Source organism: Kogia breviceps, chromosome 9, assembly GCF_026419965.1.
Source record: "Kogia breviceps isolate mKogBre1 chromosome 9, mKogBre1 haplotype 1, whole genome shotgun sequence".
Lineage (NCBI taxonomy): Eukaryota > Metazoa > Chordata > Mammalia > Artiodactyla > Physeteridae > Kogia > Kogia breviceps.
The window spans coordinates 24,122,416-24,142,437 of NC_081318.1; the positions used below are offsets into that span (position 1 = coordinate 24,122,416).

The following is a 20,022-nucleotide window of genomic DNA, read 5'->3' on the forward strand; positions in this document are numbered from 1 at the left end:
CCAGAGGGCTCTCCAAAAGACGGGGAGTGATGATACCAGCACATATGGGATTGCTGAACAATTCTTGACTTTCCCCTTGAGAATCACAGCCCTAACGTCACTTCCAGCAGACGTCAATTTTACAGGGTGCAGGGCACATTCCACAGAGAGCTGCCAAGCCGCGCCACGAGGACCACCTTCCAGGTGAGCAGCTGCACGGCGTAAGCATCGTGTCTGTCTATGCTGCCGTTCAGCTTGGTGGTTGCTCCCGGATGACCGAGGGGCCCTTCTCTCTAGGATCCTCCAGCCATGTTCTCCATCGCATTCATTCTGTCTCTCTCTGCAGGGTCACTGCCCTAGCAATCATTCACTTCTACCCTTTCTGAGTTCCTGTTCAGACCAGTGCCTCTCAAGTTCCTGATATCTTCTCACTTCAGCTCTTTTATATCCTCATTAGCCAAAGAGACTTTGTTGAGTTTTTACAGTCTATAACTGGCGCTATGAAGACAATAGGTATACTGAAGAGCTTTTCCAGTATCCATGCCACGTTCTGCACCAATCCTAAGAATCAGTTATAAAAGTACTCAAGAGGCTGACATCCTCAGAATGTTCCCTTGACCCTTTAGCATTCACTTTTCTGTACTCCTTTTTCCATTCTATTAGATTGTTGTGAAGAGCAGTCTATTTTAAATTCTGTTCCTTATTGCCCACATTTACTCCCCAGTCGTACTGACAAAGATCATCTGTGACTTACCAATTAATCAACGGTATAAAATCACTCCCTAGTTTTTATAACTACTTGATCCTTTAAGGTAAAACTCGACACTGCTGACTCCTCGGAATTCTTCCCTCCCTTGGCTTCCAGAAGACTGCTCTCTGAGGATTCTCCATCTAATCCTCTGACCACCAACTCCAACTATCTGTTCCAAGAACCTACTCTTAGTGTCGCCCTTGCTGGTGGATATCAAAATCTGCCCAATAACTCAAGCCTTGGACCTGTTTACTTTCTTTCCCATACTCAATGCCATCCCCCATCCTTGACCAAAAAACCTCAGTCATTCCCTGAATTAGGAAATCTTCCTCTTAAATCCTCTTCCAATCTCTCCTCTCCTCTATCACCAGATTTCGGGCCTCTATCCCTCTTGCTTCTTAACCACTCTCCCAGCCTCCAGCCTCACGTATACCAACGTATCTACCAAAATAAACTTTCTTAACACAAGTGTGAGCATGACACGCCCCTGATACCTTGAGCGCCTCTGAGGGTCCATAGTATATTCCAGAGAAGACTAGCTTCCATCTGTGTTTCCAGCCTCACCCCACTCTTCACTCTTTATACCCCACCAATACCAAAGGATTCATGGTTTCCTGGACACATCAGAATGTATCATACCTCTACATCTTTGTACCTGCTGGCACCTCTATCTAGAATATTCCTCTCTTCCTCCCCCCCTGTCCTCTCCTTACAACACTGCAAACTCCTATTTATCCTTTAAAACACAGCTCAGATACACAATCCCTGATCTCCACCTAACCAACCATTCTCTCCTCTGTGCTACTTCTGTGCCTTGTAAATAATTCTATTTTCTCACCTAACACCCAACACTGCAGGTTGTTCATGTATCTGTCTTCCCTCTAGAGCTTAAGACCTAGGACTGTGTCTTACCAGGATGCAGAGTTCCTTGCTCCAGACTCAAAGAGGAAAGCCAGTAGCTTTTCTTTTAGTGAGCATTTTGCTTAGTCAGGAGGAGGCTAGGACAGCTCCTAGCTCCTTCTCTTGATTTATTTGAATTAATGGGGAGGTCAGAGTCTCTGTGGTAGAGCCACAGGTACGTGCACACATACTGCACAACTGTGCCATTCCATACAGAGTTAAGGAAAGCTCCAGTTATGAATTCACTAAGTCTTTGTGAGAAGAACAGGAAGGAAACATTTATTGATGATCTACTTTATGGCAGGCTTGCTCTAAATGTTTATACATCCTGAGAGGCAAGAAACTTCCTCCAGTTAACTGATGTGTAAACTAATGTTTGAAGAGAGTCAAAAACAAACAAACAAACCCCCACCCAAAACAAACCTCCCTAAAGTCCCCTGCTTGTACAGAGAGCAGAGCCATGATTCAAACCGAGGCCAGCTTTCTTTTCCAACTTTTCAATGTCCTGTATCCCTGCCAGGTTTCTAAAGAAATCAGAAGATGCATAATACAATTGCATAGAGTACGGCAGGAGAAAAATGTAAAAGCTTATATTTTTATCAGGAATTTGCTTCTGTAATCTATCTTGCAGTGTAAGTTAACTCAAGCAATGCCTTTTGAATTGCTAAGCTTAGGATAATGCCAAGTACACAGAGGAACCAGCTGATGCCAAGTTGAGTGATCAGGCTGCTTGTGTTTCAGCAAGGTACCACCATAAGGGTTCTGCAGGAAAACTCCAGGCAAGACAGGTTTAAAGCTCTGAGCCGGCTCCATTCAGGTGGTTTTAAGTTTGGAAGCCAGAACTTTCATGTTTTCTTTTCCCTATAGATCTGCAGCCAGGTTTCCAGGAAAGAATAATGCTGTTTCTCTTTCACACCTCTGGGATAAAGCTCTGCCAAAAGGATGCTTTTGTTTTGCAGGCAGAGAGCAAAGAATAAGTTGAATATATACCTCAAACCCTGTACCAAGAATTCACTGCTAAGAAAAACTCCTCCGCTACAGAAATCTTAAGAAAAAGGGCACAAACGGCTCCATGAAAGGACTCACACACACTGCCACTGTGCCCCTCAGTTTACTTACAGCTCATATTCGCAGGCACGAAAGCACAGCCCTCTGGTGAGGTATGGACTTCTTGCGGCCTTTCTTCTCTAGAGCTGCCTGAGCTGCAGAAAGCCTGCAGAGCTGGGCAGTGATCAGTAACCTCTTAAGAGAGCTCAGGAGCCTCACGGAGCGGTGAGGGCCAAGCAGCAACAGTGAGCTTCACGGCCTTGTGCTCGGTGAGTGACTAATCGCACTTAACAATCCATTTAGCTGGGGCCTGAGGGAGACCCTTATGGGGAAGAAACCATCGGTGCCTTCAAGGAGAGCAAGGCTGAGGCGATCTGGCAGGGGATGGCAAACACGGCCCCCAGTTCTCCTCCGCCACGGCAAATTCTACCCCAGGATTCAACAGAAGTAGTGCTGAGGCAGCAGGCCGGCCTCAGAGGAGGTGGTGTGCAGTGGTTAAACACAATGGAATATAATCTTTGGGAGTGTATATCGGGGTGGGGTGACCCTCTCCCTTAAAGACCACAGCTGCGAAGTACTGATGGAAATAAATAACTTTGTCTGCCCGCAGAGAAGAAAGGAAACTGTCTGCTCCTTGAATGCACACATGTAAATTTCTCAAAGAGCACAGTTCACACACAAACTTGCTGGCTTGTGAAATGTTAGTAGGTAAGACAGGATAAGAAAGATGGACCGTCAGTCAGCAAAGTAAAGGAGGAAGGCTTGCCCCGGCACGGCACCCTTAGTGCAAGAGGGAAATAAATACCAGGGACGCAGGGGCCTGCGAAGGTAATGTCACATCTGCGGTTTCATAAAGGATTTGGATCCCAATGACACTTGAAAAGAATAAAAGTGCCCAAGTGGCACTGCCTGTGGAGCTACAAGGGCAGAGCATCTGGGCGCCTCCACGGCCTTGCCCATGACTAACACAGCAGGGCGGTCCATCCCAAATGGGCGACACCAACCGAGAGCACCCCATCGCTAATGTTTTGCTATGTCTGGAGTTCCCCTCCCTCAGGCTGTGTGAGGATACGGCTCTCTTGTTAGCTGTCCTGCACTCCTACGTCCTGTGGTTGGCGGGAACCAGAAGCAGGACAGGACCAGTGCTGGGTCTGCAGTAACAGCGGGATCAAACCTAGGAACTCTGCGTTCACAGCTCAGAGGCTGAAGCACCTACATGGGCTCCAAGTCCTGCAGAAAGGAGGGCATGTGACCTCCACGGATGACTTCTGAGCTCCAAGAAGAATTTTCAGAACAACACATAACACAGAAGACTTACCTGCGAGCAAGAAGGTGATAAGGCAAGTTTCCTTTGGCAAATACAGCTTGAGACGAGACCCACTGAACACATACTCCACCACGGCTTCAGAACGACCTGCCCGCTGAAGGAAGGGCAGAAACTGCTTTGCTTTTTGGGTATCCTGGGGGAGAAAAGAAGAACCATTAGAAAAGTAATGGAATCTAGGTAAATGTTTCTTTCTCTCTGGTCTAGGGCAAAAAGTCTGGCAGACCACGGGAAGCTGGGCGAAAAACCCTAGAATATCAGACATTTCTGAAACCAGGACAAAAACAAGATACCGATGTGACTTTCATAGGAGAAAATATAGTTAATCAAAAGCTTCCAGAACATTCTCAATCTCTTCTCCCCTCTGTTTAATTACTAAAGTGGATATAAAAGTTAGGACGGTGCCCTGAAATGAGAATTTCACTCCTTCTCTGGAATAGGAAAAAGAGCTCTTCTTCCTTCTACATAAAATTGAGGGGAGGGCTTCCCTGGTGACACAGTGGTTAAGAATCCACCTGCCAATGCAGGGGACATGGGTATGAGCCCTGGTCCGGGAAGATCCCACATGCCACGGAGCAACTAAGCCCGTGCGCCACAACTACTAGAGCCACAACTCTAGAGCCTGAGCGCCACAACTACTGAAGCCAGTGTGCCACAACTACTGAAGCCCACGCACCTACAGCCTGTGCTCCGCAACAAGAGAAGCCACCACAGTGAGAAGCCCGCGCACCGCAACAAAGAGTAGCTCCTGCTCACTGCAACTAGAGAAAGCCTGTGTGCAGCAGCGAAGACCCAATGCAGGCACCCGCCCAAATTAGATAAATGAATAAATAAATTAAAAAACAAAAAAACAAAACAAAAAAAACAAATAAAACAAAAAAAATTGAGGTGAGAAGACCAATACTCACCTTCTTTGGAGATTAATCTAATTTTTAATTTTCATTAAAAAAAAAAAACACCCCAAACAAACGAACAAAAAACCCCTGTGACACCCGGCTCCTGATACAGCCCCTAAAGCCCTTTCCCAGGAAACCCCGAACAGTCCATCTTCAAACTTTGATAGGCTATTTTCCTAACGAGGAGGAGAGCGCAGCCTTCTTTGGGCACCAATACTGCAAGGCCTGCTCTCTACGCTTTTGAGGGATGAGCCAGGACCTGGGGCACCGGCTCCCAGCCGGGGGATCTGCAACAGCAGGATGTGAGCCACAGGGACCCGTAAATACCGCATCATGTCAGCAAATAATTATAGAAACAATAAAAACACATGAAACTGCACAGGGCTTTTCAAACTTTTTTCACGCATCAACACAAACTGCATGCATTCTACCCTCAAGAGTACCAAATCGTGGACCTTCTGAACCTCAGAGCTCTCAGCTTTGGAGGAGCTAAGAGCCATCAAGTCCTTTCAGTCTCTCAAGCTAATTAAACAGATAGAGTAAGCAAGCATCAAAGTATCACACGCCACGTGCTGGGGGAATAGTCACTGGATGAATTCTGGAGGTTTTCAGCACAGCCAGCCCACTGGCAAACTCCCTCTGAGGACAACAAGCTCTGCACACTTTCCTGACTCGGATGACATAAGCCGTCTGCACTCGCCAAGCTCTTCCTTCCTAACTCTGAGCAGCAGAGCTATTGTATCTAAATTAATGCACATTAGATAATGAAAATTTAACAAGCCATCAAGTATTTGAGAGTCTTCACAGCAGCCAAAGGGGCTCCTCTAATTCAGAAGCAGTGAGGTAGGCCGGGATGAAAACAATATTTATAGTAATGAGATTCATCCTTCCCTTCAAACAGATTCCCAGAGAAAAGGAGAGACAGTCATCCATTCTCAGTGTTTCTAAGGGCACAATGCTAAAAGGTAAGGTAACAATGAGCTTTAGTGGGTTGGAAACTCCCCCAATGAACACTTAAGCAAATACGCATTCTACTATCCACACACAGTGGGAAAATGCCTTTCTGGCAGTTGGCTGAAGTCCAGAACAGCCAAGCAAGACAAATGCTCCATGGGAAAGAAGGCACTACTGATTCAAATCCTCTTGCCATACTAGAATAAATCTGGGACGTTATTCCTGAGCTGAGCCAATAAGTCAACAATTATCAAATTGATTATCACAAATCATTAGGCAACTTAAGGTCTCTAAAGAGAAGGCCTTCCCTCAAGACTGCAGTAATCTATATTTTTCAGAAATAGACATTTGCTCATCACTGTCTCTTGGACGTATTTACCTGAGAAAAAGATGCTTACAGGAATAAAACAGCACACGCACAGGTACACCTTTAATGTTAATACTAAAAAAGTAAGTTGCAGCAGATTGTCCTATTTTGCTAAATGATTACTTAGTTTATCAAGAGACATATTTACTCAGAGAATCAAGGAGGAACGAAGGGGCCCTACTATTAGCTATGTAAGACACAAAGACAGAGAGACAGACAGATAGATAAAAATAAACCAATGGATGTTCCTCACTCCTCTTAAGTCTCAACCTACAACTTAGTCCTATTCCAGAAATACATGGGAGGACAGCAAAGAGAATGTGACATGCCATCGATTATGACAAAGATTAGAAGTGAAAGCCAACTGTGACAATCGAAGGCACGAAAGCAAATTTTAAAAGCCCACCACAACTGGTCATGTCTCTTTCCAGAGGCAAAACCGTAAGATAAGACGTGGAGCTCCTCATCCTCTGGAAGCAAATGCTCCAAAGGCTTGGAGCAGGTGATATGCCCGTGGACCACCCGTTAAAGGACAGGATGGAAATCTTGTCCAAGGTGGTAGAGTTTTAGAAATAAAAAATTCTTATAAAGCCAATTAAATTAAATGTAATCACCAAAAGAGGTCAACTCTTTCAAAGCTCAGTCACAGGCAGACCATGGTGTCTTTCCTTGTCATCTCAAGCTGTTCCTTTGCTTGGCAAATTCCTTTTCAATACAAAAATTCTTGAAACCCTTACTATTTGTTTCAGTGGCTCAAATGAAAAGACTGGCAAGGCAGATTGACAAGTTCCCTCAGGTGATGTAGCCATAAGTCATTCTCTGCTAATTTAGCTATGGAATTTTTTTTTTTTTTTTTTTTTTAGGGATTTTGATTATTAGAAAATGGACTAAATGCTATGGCTAAATGACTTGCCTTCCAAAGAGCCTGTGAAAGTATAGCAACGTGCTAGATTCCAATACTCATTTCTAAGGTTACAGCTATAGGTAAATAAGAGAAAGCATGTCTAATGAGAACCAGTATAAGAGAGTCCAGTTTAGGCCCTACTGAGGGGTTGAAGATGCCAGGTGGATCTCAAGGGCAGCCAAGTGATCAAGTTCAAAGGATGTCATTAACACATTTAAAATTTTCTTCCAATAATGCAAAGCAGGACCTTCTAAGACGTAGTGAAGTGACAGATTTCCTTATAACTCCAAACATATTTTTAAAAATAAAGATTAAAGGCCTCAAATTTAAAGATATAACAACATTGAGACTTACGATGCTCACTTCAAGGTAAGACTATTAAATATCAAATATTTCTGCTTAGAAGTCTAGTTGCAAAGTCCCTCATCCTCAGGTTTTCTATGCTGTGGCTGGTTTACATGAGGTCTGGGAATCTATTTGCCATAGTTGTCATAGTTGAGGTTACACAGTCTCAAGGCTTCTGAGAATCCATGTAGATAAATTAGCTATAGTTTTCTGTACTAACATTCCCCTCCACTGGTGTAAATAATCAAGAAGTAACTGCAGTGCTGAGCAGATAAGTCTTCTTTGTTGCACTGGCAGTTTTCACATTACCTGTGCTCCAAAACAAGCCAAACGTTAAGTATTTTCCTGTAACTCCTCGAAAAGCTAATTTAAGGTTGTATTAGCTACATTTAACCTGCTATTGTGGATGGCATCTCTTTAAGGAATGTTTCTGCCTCCTCAATGCACCTTGAAATTGAGAAAGTAATGATGTAACAAACATGCCCGGGGTGACTTCATTTCAAAGAATGTGAATATCTAATACTTCAAACTTACAGGAGTAGGGTTTTGAGGGACGCTGAAGAAAAGCAGGATGATCCTTAGGGAGTGGGAAAGCTTATAAAGACACCTTCATCATACACTCCTAGTCTGCCCTCACTTCTGGATGGTCAGGCTAAATTTCTTATAAATGTGGGTGCATGTGTCAATGCCTATAAAAAAAAAAATCCCTACAGCAGTGAGACTGCAACTTACCTCTACAAAGTACCCTTCCTGTGTAAGCAAACACACATGTTTGAAATAACTGAGTACAGTGAATTACCAAGTTTGGGAGAGTGGGAAAGTTGTGAATGGGAGTGGGGTGGAAAAGAGAACAAGGAAAGCAGAATCCTTATATGGCAGGCACAGGACAGAGGTCCACAAGAACACTACTTACACAGCTAGGTCCCCTGCATCCTTGGAGAGCAGAACTCACATAAATCAAAGTTCTCTGAATTCTGGAACAGGGATTTCGGCTGTCCGTTTACACTAGATGTTAGCAAAGTGAGTTCTATGATTTTTTCCATTGAAAATAGCCATACAGTAAGCATTAACGTGGTCAGGACTGGTGAGAAGCAAACCTCATGGCACACAAAACAGCACAGGGAAATGGGAATCAGTAAACTTATTAGTTAACAATTAACCACTCAGGATTAACATGCGCAAGTCTCAAATGGGAACTGTTAATAATGAAGCTCACTAATTACTTCCCATCATCACAATCACTCTGATTAACATCATAGGAAAAAGAACTAAAACCAAACACATGCAGAGCTTATAATGGTACCATGGGGGTATTCAACTCCACCAGCACTTGAGAAACTGAACTCGAAAGAGGCCCATCAAACGTTGATGAAGCTTCCTGCAGGTATAGTTGCAGCCTGAACTGCCCACTCTAGCAAACCAGGAGCTTTTCTCCCCTACGAGAGCCGACAATCCTGTACCTACAGGGCTGAGCTGAGGCTCAAGGACTCCAGAGCACAATGCTGTTTGGGTCCAACCAATCTTAATATTGAAGCAGCAGAGTCTATGTGTACAAGAGGACGGATGCAGAGAGAAAAAGAGAACACGGAAATCAGAACTTCTGGCTAAGGATACTGAAGCAAACACACGCTGTTACTGTAAGCTGTATTGTGGTCATTCATCATCATAGGTCTCTACCTTGTCAGGGTTCTCCAGGCCAGGCGAATTACCTCTGCAATTATGTGGGAGGCAAATCACAACTGCATCCCTGACCAGAAAGGCAAAAAAGTCATCCATCACCACACACTCTTCCTCCTTCCCAACCACGGGGCTCTATTGGCCCCATGTGATGTTTCAATTCGCAGAATGAGTTTATGATTCTCTTTGAGGAACGAGCTGCATAGCAAGATAATCTCTTGACATAAATGGGGCCCCGGGAGGAGATACTTGGGAATAGGCCCAGCTCCAACATTACCACAAAGCACTTAAACACCTGAAACTCCCCTTCCCTGGCTGGTTATCAATGTTTCGTGGTGAAGTGTCTGTAAAGGGGACTGGCAGAGGGTGTAAACACCAGTGAGGTGCAAGTTTAACAGGAATGAGGTGAACACAGGAGGGAACCCTAGAGAAAACCACTCCGGGGGAAAAAAAAAAAAAATTATAAAGAAAGAAACCATGAGAAAAAAACAGGTGCTGAAGCTGGGCCATCAATAATCTTTCATCAAGTGTCGTCTATGGTTTACAGTTTCTCACAGTGTTTAGTTAGCTGGCACAGCACCTCACTCGGGCTCCAACGTGTCAGAACGTAGGAGAAATCACGTTTCAGGCTCCGGGCTCCATTCCTGGGAGCATGAAGCCAGAGGACGTTTGCAGGAGCACTAGGTTGGAAGAAAGCCCTCAACTTGGGAGGCTGCGTTCTAATCGGGAGAACACTCGGAGAACATGACCTTCAGTTTTCTTCCCTGCTTCTACTTCTTTACCAATTGTTAAGGGAGGGCAGCCCACAAAAGCAGAGACCAAAGGGCAGAGGGAGCCGGTGTGCTTCCCACACTGGAACAAGAAAGCTGTTGACCATGTCCTCTGTGTCCCCAACACGGAGGGGACAATTCCGCCGCCATCAGACTTGAAACGCTGAGGAAGCGCCTGCCCTCTCGAGCCCTGCAAAAGACAGGTGTCTGTGAGTATTTTTATTTGGTTGGTCTTGCTCACCCATCTATCTCTGTTCCATGAGGTACAATACTGGGAAGAGAAAGCAGGACTTGGCAAACGTTAAGGAGAGAAGCACAGTCATGTGTTCAGAATGAAAACATGCAAAGCAGCATCCCAACAATCGTGGAAGTCCAACTAAGAGCAAGTCAAATCCTGTTACATAGATTAGAGGATCCCCAGAATATGGCCTGGACTTCAGCTATCATCACTCCAAGCTGGACGTAACTGAAATCTCCCTCAACAGAGGTCTGGATAAATAAACTGTAGTCCACTCACATGACAGAATACTACTCGACAATAAAGAGCAAGTAGGCAACAACATGGATGAATCTCAAATACATGACTCCATTTCTACGACAGTCTTACAGAAGTTAAACTGTAAAGACGGAAAGCAGATCAGTGGTTGCCATAGACCAGGGGAAGCGTTGGAGGTTGACTCCAAAGGGGACGGAAGCATTTTGGGGGGAATGATGAAAGTCTCTTTCTTTTCTTGACTTTGGTGATGGCTTTGTGTACACCTGTTTATCAAAACTCCGTAAGTTACACCTAAATTTAAAAATAAACAAGAAAAAATGGCTTGGGTAGGTAGACTATGCAAGAATTTCATTTTTAACTCAAAATTTCCTAGTCAACTAGTTCATATGTAGCTCAGAGTGAATAACAAGCTCAAAATTCAGTACTCAGTAATTACGTTTGAGGTAAACCACTAAACTAGCTATTCAGCGCATTAAAGCACTTTAAAAAATTTAAGCAGAAAATAGTTTGGATGAGAAAGCAAGGGGTTGGAAGAGCGTAGAAAAAAAAAAATCTTAGCCGTTCCCCAAAAGCACCATAAGGAAGTATCAATTCTTAGGCAATGGCTAAGAGAAAGCATGATGTCATCCCTCAGTTGGCTATACAGAGGAAATATTCTCATCAAATAATGAAAAGAGTACTACTAAGTACATATGCCTATTGACATTTCTTTTCTACCTTGAAACAAAATCATTCTGTGATCTGCCTTAATGTGAATAAAATAATACCCAATTCCCAATCAAATGAAAATTCTATACAGGCTCAGAGATTATTCTTTTATCAAATGACTTTCAGTTTCCCCAATTTAACCAGCTGAAATTATGCTGTGAGAACTATTCAATTTAACCTTTAGAAATGCAGTTACAGCCTCTGAGTGGGAAAAATCTGCATTTTATCACCAAGAGGAAATACAATGCCCTTCGTTTATTCTCTAGGACAAGAAAAAAAAAAAAGTCTTATAAGTCTTATAAACTTATAAGTAGAAGTTTAGTATACAAAGTGCAGATGGTGGTATATCTGTGTCTCAGATAAAGAGAGCAGATGTAAATCTGTATCTACTTAGGATAAGGTATCAACTCTTACCAGTCTGCTCTCTTCCTTTCTTCCATCCGCTTTCTTTAGCGTGGATGACCAACGCAGGGCCAAGCCCCATCCCTCCTCAGGTCTGCCATTGCACTCAACTGTCTCAAAGTTATGGCTCACGATCTGTGGTGTTCACAAATAAACTCCACCTTCTTCCCATCCATTATTCCATCCCCAATTGCCCCTATTCCCATTTCTACAGACTCTAGCTTTCCAACAGATTACTATTACAATTCTTGGTTAAACTGACATTCAGTGTTTCTAAAATCATGACTTTTAAAATTACAGCCCTCCCCTGGAGCGCTCCCATCTGCCTATTGACCTCTAAATAAGTGGTAACCCGTGGGGCCTGCTACACAGCGGATGCCCTGGGCCGACCCTGGAAATTCCCTTCACATCCTTTCCTAGGTTGTATTTCCTGAATCCATGCCTTCCTCCATGAAAACCTTTTCCTTAACAAAACAAAACAATAAAACCACTATCTTTTCATGGAGAAAACGTCTTATCTTGGGTCAGTTAAGTAAATATAGGATGGCTTTTGTAGATTTTATTCGGGCGAAAGACTATCCTATTCGTGAGAACTTTGAATCAACACAAATTCTTTTCATTATCCACGAGCATAGCAATACACTGTGTTTCTGATACCACTGGCTGCTTTAGTTATATGAAGAAAACATTTTACTACGAAACTTAATTAGAACTGCTCAAGAGTATGGACATAAGAGACAGTGGTCTAAAATTACCAATTTATAACAAAAAAAGTTTAAAAGGTGACAACGCACTGGAAGGCATACCTTCCAATTATTTTCAGGTTAATTATTTCTCAAAAAACATGTAATTTATCCGAATTGTAGAAAAACCAATTTATATCAAATAGACAATTACATTGATAAGAAAATAGTTAAAGATAGTATTCCTATTTTAAATTAGTAAAGATAAACACAACCACTGGGGATGTGAGAAAAAGGCCATTTAAATTTTTAGCATGTCTGCTGTTACTTTTCTAAGAGAAAAAGGATAAAAATGATAGGAATACCACAATAAACATCTCACACGTTACCAGAAAAAGGACATGAGAATGGTCTAAAAACATAGCTTATACATGTATGTGGCAGTGAGAATATGGAACAAAGCACTCAACCAGCATCTGTAACTCTGGATTATCAATTACAAGGCTATGATTAAAAAGTAACATACAGGGGCTTCCCTGGTGGCGCAGTGGTTGAGAAACCGCCTGCCGATGCAGGAGACACGGGTTCGTGCCCTGGTCCGGGAAGATCCCACATGCCGCGGAGCAACTAAGCCCGTGAGCCGTGGCCGCTGAGCCTGTGCGTCCGGAGCCTGTGCTCCGCAACGGGAGAGGCCACAACAGTGAGAGGCCCGCATACCGCAAAAAAAAAAAAAAAAAAAAAAAGTAACATACAGGTTTGAAGTACAATTTTTTCTTTAAAAATTTTAGATCAGTTTTTATCACTTCTAAAGTCTCTATATGCAAGGGTGAGAATTTATTACAGAATCACAAAATGGCTTGAAAGATGTAATTAGAACAATACATGCAGAGTAAAGAATTTAAACGACGGTCTGACAAAGCACAAGTTTTCATTTCATGGGCAAATCAAGAACTCAGAGGCAAGGAAATTGATGCCGTGCTAAACTCTGCCCCACCTGAGACAAGAGCACACAACTGCAGAAAAGGATGGAGGAGAAAAAAAAAAAACACAAAAAAACCAAGCAATCTATGACATAAAATAAAAAATGAAAATAAATGTTAAATAAAGGTTACATGATTAAAATAATTTCAACAGCCCCTTAAAAGTACTGTGAACATTCAGCTTTGCTTGCAGACATACCAATTTAGATCCAATAAATTAAGTAAAAAGCATTTTGAAGGAGTTAATATTTACATTTTTAAAGTGCTAACCAAAATAATTATAAAATTTGCAAGGTTAAGTTCAAGTTTTTGAAACAGAGAAGAAGGATATCTAGTATGGTAGAAATTATTAATTAAGACAAAAGGTGGTCAGTGTTTAAGAATAACAAATGCATAAAACTAAAATCTAATCATTTTAGTCAATAAAGATTTATAGGTAAATAATGATCATGCTAAAACATGTCATGTTATCCTTTGTTCTAAGTTTCTACTTTATGAAATTGTTCTAAGAAAATAACTACAGACTGATTTAGCTAAGGAACCAATGTGTGTGTGTGTGTGTGTGTGTGTGTGTCTGTCTGTGTGTGAGAAAGGAAAACATAATCCAAATAAACTAAATATCCAACAATATATAAGACAGAATACTAGGTAGACATTAAAAGTGAGGTAAAAGGAATATTCATGTGGAAAAAGGAATTAAGCACCTATTATGTGTCACTGTTCTAGGCACTGACTGTACAGTTAAGAATAAGAGAGAAAGTCTCTGCTCTGAAAAAACCTTTCATCACTTAAAAAAGAGGGGGGGAGGAGAGAAAATGAAAAAAGAAAAACAACCCCACATTTTGGTGAACAGATGTATTCCTATTGAAAATTTTCTGGTAGTGCTAGTAGAGATGATTTTCTTCCTTTGGCTTATTTATATTCAATGCATTTAAAAACAAAAATTTTGACAGAAAACTTGTGCTAAGAAATGTGTACGTTTTTGTTATTTATTTATTTATTTATTTGGTTGTGCCGGGCCTTAGTTGTAGCATGCATGTGGGATCTAGTTCCCGGACCAAGGACTGAACCCGGATCCCCTGCATTGGGAGCGGGGAGTCTTATCCACTGCGTCCCCAGGGAAGTCCCCAAATTTTTGTTTTTGAAAGAAGAAAATACATTAACATTCAGGGCTGATTCAGTTTTGCCCAGATAAACTTGCAAATTATTCAGGTCAGATAACTCTCTCCAGTTTTTTTTTTTTTTTTTTTGAGCGAAGAGTCAACATTCTTTTGAGTGAATTAGTCCTTCATAATTGTTCCACATATTTTGAGACAAATAAATATTATGGACACTGTAATAAAGTCTGGAAACTGACTTGGAAAACATCTCGACCTAAAACTGCATGCGAAACGTGCTCCATGATTCCTTCAAAAACATCATCTAAAGCACAGAGCTTTATGGCACTGAAGACAGCAAACTAAGTAGAGCTCTTTTCCTAAGGAATATAAGTTTAACTTAGATAATTATGGTGCAGAGCCAAAAGGAGTGTCGACATTAGGTAGAAAAACAAACAAAAATCACACATTAGCATGATGCAAGAATAAGAAAAATGTGTTCCTAGTAAAGCCAGCAGCACGATGTAAAGAGCCCCATGGTTGGGCTCAGAAATAGATTTAATAAAAAGTACCCAGAATTCCACACATACATGAAAAATGTGCAATAATAGGCTAAACAATAAATAAACTACCCTTAAAGAAAAATAACTTTAAAGTTGTTAGAATTGTCATCTTTTGGCATATATTTGGGAATTCTAATTCTTCCTAAGGAAAACTACAGATTTAACCCTGCCCCCAACCAGTGACTTTACAATTTTGATACAATGTATTTGCATATGCATATTGTACTGAGGTTCTAAATGTGAGATTCTAAGGATCTAGCATATCAATTGAACAAGACCTCCAACTAACTCCTCCTTTAGACCTCATTTTTGTTTTGTTTTCTTTTTTTTTTCTGCGGTACTGGGCCTCTCACGGTTGTGGCCTCTCTCCTTGGGGAGCACAGGCTCCGGACGCGCAGGCTCAGCCGCCATGGCTCATGGATGCACAGGCTCAGCGGCCATGGCTCACGGGCCCAGCCGCTCCGCGGCATGTGGGATCTTCCCGGACCGGGGCACGAACCCGTGTCCCCTGCATTGGCAGGTGGACTCTCAACCACTGCACCACCAGGGAAGCCCTAGGCCTCATTTTAAAATCACTTCAAAGATGCTCTCTGAGTACATGGGAGAAGGGATAGGCTGTGAAGATACACTCTCACAGGTCTCTACACTCTCACAGGTCTCTATACTTCTGTCACAACTGTAATTAGAGACCGAATTGTGTATGACCTAGAAGGACTACACCTGTACTGTTTAATGTTATATCCTCAACAGCCAGCACTGTGCCTGGAATGTAATAAGCTTTCGATAAATACTAATTGTTTGATCATTCATTCATGACTCAACATGACAAATGCATCTAAAACACAAGCCAGATTGCATATGTTAAACGTCAAGGAGAGATAATGGGGCAGTAAAAGAACTCAGGAGAGGAGGAGTAGGATTCAGGACTTGGATAAAAAGTTTGCAATACAGGGCTTCCCTGGTGGCGCAGTGGTTGAGAATCTGCCTGCTGATGCAGGGAACACAGGTTCGTGCCCCGCTCCGGGAAGATCCCACATGCCGCGGAGCGGCTGGGCCCGTGAACCATGGCCGCTGGGCCTGCGTGTCCGGAGCCTGTGCTCCGCAACGGGAGAGGCCACAACAGAGAGAGGCCCGCGTACTGGAAAAAAAAAAAAAAAAAAAAAGTTTGCAATACAAATACTGCTGATGAGGATGATGGATCATTTTAGAGGACTTTCTGTAGGCAGAACGCCCAGCCATTTATTAACCACCACCACCACCACCATATGAACCATGTCAACTGTTCTAAATACTTTGGATGTATTAACTCATTCAAGCACACCACAACCTAATGAGGTAATAAGGGCCACTATTACATTCATGTTACAGATGAGAAAACCATGGCACAGAGATGTTAAATAACCTCAAGGTGACAAAGTAATAAGCAAGCGAGACAGGACTTGAACTTGGCTGATCTGATATTGGGGCTTATGCTACTAATCATGTACTCTGTACTGCTGCTACATGCTAGAAAATAGGCATCCTTCCTATTGTATCCTTCTACTAGTTTACCCTCTTCTAGTTACTAACCAGCACAGTTAACGGTACTCTTAAGATCTAGGGTCACATTCGTTCAAACACAATTTCATAATGTTTAGGTCATCTCCTGGCAGATCAAATCTAAATCAGGCTCTGTGAAGAGATACAAAAAAGATCCCATTTTCTCAGGAGTTTGTCAACTACTGAGGAAAACCACTGCACATATGTCACCTGAGACAGGTTACCAATCAATATATCAACAAGTACAAAATCATGGTAATAAGTGATTGTGTAAATGCTGAAGTAAGGCATGAAGAGAAGGCAGTGAGGATCAAAAGAGAAAATTGCCAGGAAGAAGAGAAAGGGCCTGAAGGAGGAGGAGGGCACGGTCAGGAGAGCTGAGACAGCTACTCAGAAACAGCGCGTCCATAATGGAGTCGGAGTCAGTGGACTGAGAACTGGGAACAGTGGACTAGACTGAATATGAAATTATTCTCCATGGTGGGTGAAGTAGCCAGGCGTGTTGCCGTGACGTCCTACAAGAGAACACAGGTCTTCCTCCAAATTCAAACCCTCCCAAAGCTAATCTTGTCTTATGAATTCTATCATTTCTTCCTGAGAACACCCTTTCATGAGGAACTGAGGCACAAAATTACTAGGTAATTCCAAAGCCACCCTGAGGTCTGATTCGAGAATATTTATCTGGACGTCAACACTGCAAGTAGCGTCCAAAATTCTGTACAACATATTCCTTAGGGAATATGTTGGAAGCATGCTAAATAAAGCCTTAAAACTCGAGTAAGCAGAATGTCTGTGTTAGTAAAATGACTTACTTTGAGATGTTTACATAAGCAATAGCCTCAGGACAAAATGAGTTCAATCTAGGGCTAAGTTGTGTTATGATGGTGGAGTGGAGGGTGAAGCCATGGCTGGGCAGAAATATTTCAAGTTTCATCACGTCACTCGGCAGTCACAGGACAGATCAGACAACCTGATCACACACCTGAACCTGGGAATCAGGAATGTTAGCAACTGCCTCCGAAATACCTGAAGCATTCATTTACCCAAGTCTGCAATGGGCTCATTCACAGCCAATTTGGACCCATGAAATAGACTCACAGAACAATCCCCACATGCACCCAGAGAACAGAAAAGAGGACTGAAGAGCATGAACCAGCGAGAGCAGAAACTGTGCTAGAGGCAATGCTCTCTGGAAAGAGATGACATTTTTTTCTTTGGAAAAATTGCTCCTGGACTCCCTCAATTTCTTTTCTCCTTTCTTTGAACAAAGGAAGAAAGACACAAAACTTATAGCTCAGGACACTTAAATAAAAGGTAGGACCCTGTTTCTCAGAGCTCATTTGTAGGCATCCCCCTGTATGAAGTCAGTTAAACAAGGAATCAGAAGGGAACTAGACAAATTTGTGGCAGAAAACTTCCTGAAAACAGAATTCACAGCAGTGACATACCAAGTCTACAGATTATTTTGGAAATAAGATGTTTTACTGAAAGAAGCAAAAAATTTCAAGAAATGGCTGTCTCTAATAGTACTCTACCTCTGGGCAAGTCACCTTATCAAACATTTTTTCAGAGGTGCTGAAATTCAGAGCTGGAACACACCCAACCAAACGTCAAGACACAGGGCCCTGTGCTCAATGTCCAATCCCTCTACCTTAACCTATTACGGCACCTGAATTTTCCAACACAAAAGCTTGTCAGGCTGTGATCACCTAGAGGGGCGGGATAGGGAGGGTGGGAGGGAGGCTCAAGAGGGAGGAGATATGGCGATATATGTATACTGATTCACTTTGTAGTACAGCAGAAACTAACACAACACTGTAAAGCAATTATACTCCAATAAAGATGTTTTAAAAAAAAAAAAAACCTTGTTGGTGAACAAAAGGGCAGACCCAGTAAGGTACAGGATGGAACTGGGCATTCTGCAGATGAAAGAGACATATTCACTTTAGAACTTTATTTTTTTAAAGAACTTCTACAACCAAATGACTCTTCATATTTTCAGGTACAGAGGAAGCAACAGAAATAATGTTATAAATAGTTTTGTATTTCTCTCTTGTTTTTGCAATTTCTTCCCCTATCCTCTTAAAGGATAATTTTCAAACAGGTAAAATCATGACTTCTATACAAGTATAAAATATAAAGATGTGTCAAAAATTGTATTTTAACTCACTAATTCATGAGGAAACCAGAAAGATATTACAAGTGATTCAAAGCAGAGCCTGGAGGATGGATGTATGTACAGGCAACTAGGAATGCTGAAGTGAATTTGCTAAAGACAGAAAACTGTACAGCAAAACTATAGAGTGAAAATGTAAAGTTTGAAAACATTTCTTGTACAGAGTAGAAATTAATTGTATCTGTCTATACAGGGCCACATTTGTACAAACAGGAATCATCTGCATCTTTATTAGGTCTTCACAAGTTAAATTCCCTCTCCATAGGGGTGCAAACCATGCCAGTTAAAAGCAAAGGGGCTTCAGAATCAGATAACCCCAAAGGCTTTACTAGGCAGCACCCAGCATTCCATTGAAAGGATACCCAATAATCATCTTGCCAGTTTCAAAGTCCACTAACAATTTCTCCTGATGTCCCAAACCAAATAAAAGAGGTGAGAGATTTATGTCCTAGACTTCATGCCCTACGGTGCAAAAAAAAAAAAAAAAAAAAAAAATCCACAATAGAAGAACTCAGTTGAAAACTGGATTAAATTTGTAAAAGGAGGTGCTTAAACACAACCACTAGCTGTGGTAGAGGCTGAAATACAATCTTTTTAAAATTCCAGCATTTCTGTGCAATTTCATTCAGAAGCATGTTCAGACTAAAAAAGATAGACTTCTCTCTTATTCTCATGGAAAGCATAAATGCCCTCGGATTTCTTTAGAAGGAGAGAGGGATACCCCTGCAGTTCTGGGGAGTGTGAATAGGAGAGCTTTACAAAACAAGAACTGGCCACACAGGACTCCTAGGGCTCAAAGAACTATGGACAAAAGGCCATAAAGCAACGCACTCAGCCATTAGGGAGGGCGACCGGCTGAAGCAAACTCCCCCCAAATCAAGGTCTCCTTAACAAACTCCAACTCTTTTGCAGAGGGAGAGGAAAAGGGAGCTGTGGGGAGGGATGGGAGGACGGGAGAGGAGAGGGGGAGGGGATGGAGAAAGGAAAGAGCCTCAGCAGCATAGGAGAGAGAGACTCCCAGGGTAGCTGCCACTCTGCCGTCGCAGCTGCCTTCGCCACAGGGCTGCTGTGCGTTTCTGTGCTGTGAGAATCCTGGTCAACGAGCTGCACACATTGCAGTCCGACTGGGTGGCTGGAGTTCAAGAACCTTCGGGTGCGGGGAGAGGACGAGCGGAACAAAGAGAGCAGCAGCTTCCCCTAAACTGCTAAAAACTAGAGTTGCCAAATGCAGGAGAGATGCAAGAAAGCACCTGAGAACCCAGCACTAGCAGAGCCCAGCTTCCCCGTGAGCAGCCATCAACCTCATGGAGCACATAAGGCTTCTAGCAGCAAGGTCAGCAGCCGGTGCGCTGGCTCTTGCAGGACAAGGCTCTTCTGGGATTTCCCCAGGGGAGCAAATATATAGTGTGAAGGGAGCTCTAGTGCAAAGCAACCAAACTCCCAGGCATAACCTTAGGCCTTGAC

The 20,022-nt window shown here is 42.5% G+C and overlaps 1 protein-coding gene across 1 annotated transcript in view; it reads right to left on the minus strand.

The window, feature by feature from the left end:
• Positions 1-20,022, minus strand: part of SND1 (staphylococcal nuclease and tudor domain containing 1) — a 424,132-nt gene that overhangs the window by 145,302 nt on the left and 258,808 nt on the right. The window contains exon 15 of the mRNA XM_059074202.2: positions 3,996-4,137. Coding sequence (XP_058930185.1) covers positions 3,996-4,137 — 142 coding nt within the window. The remainder of the gene's footprint in view (positions 1-3,995; positions 4,138-20,022) is intronic.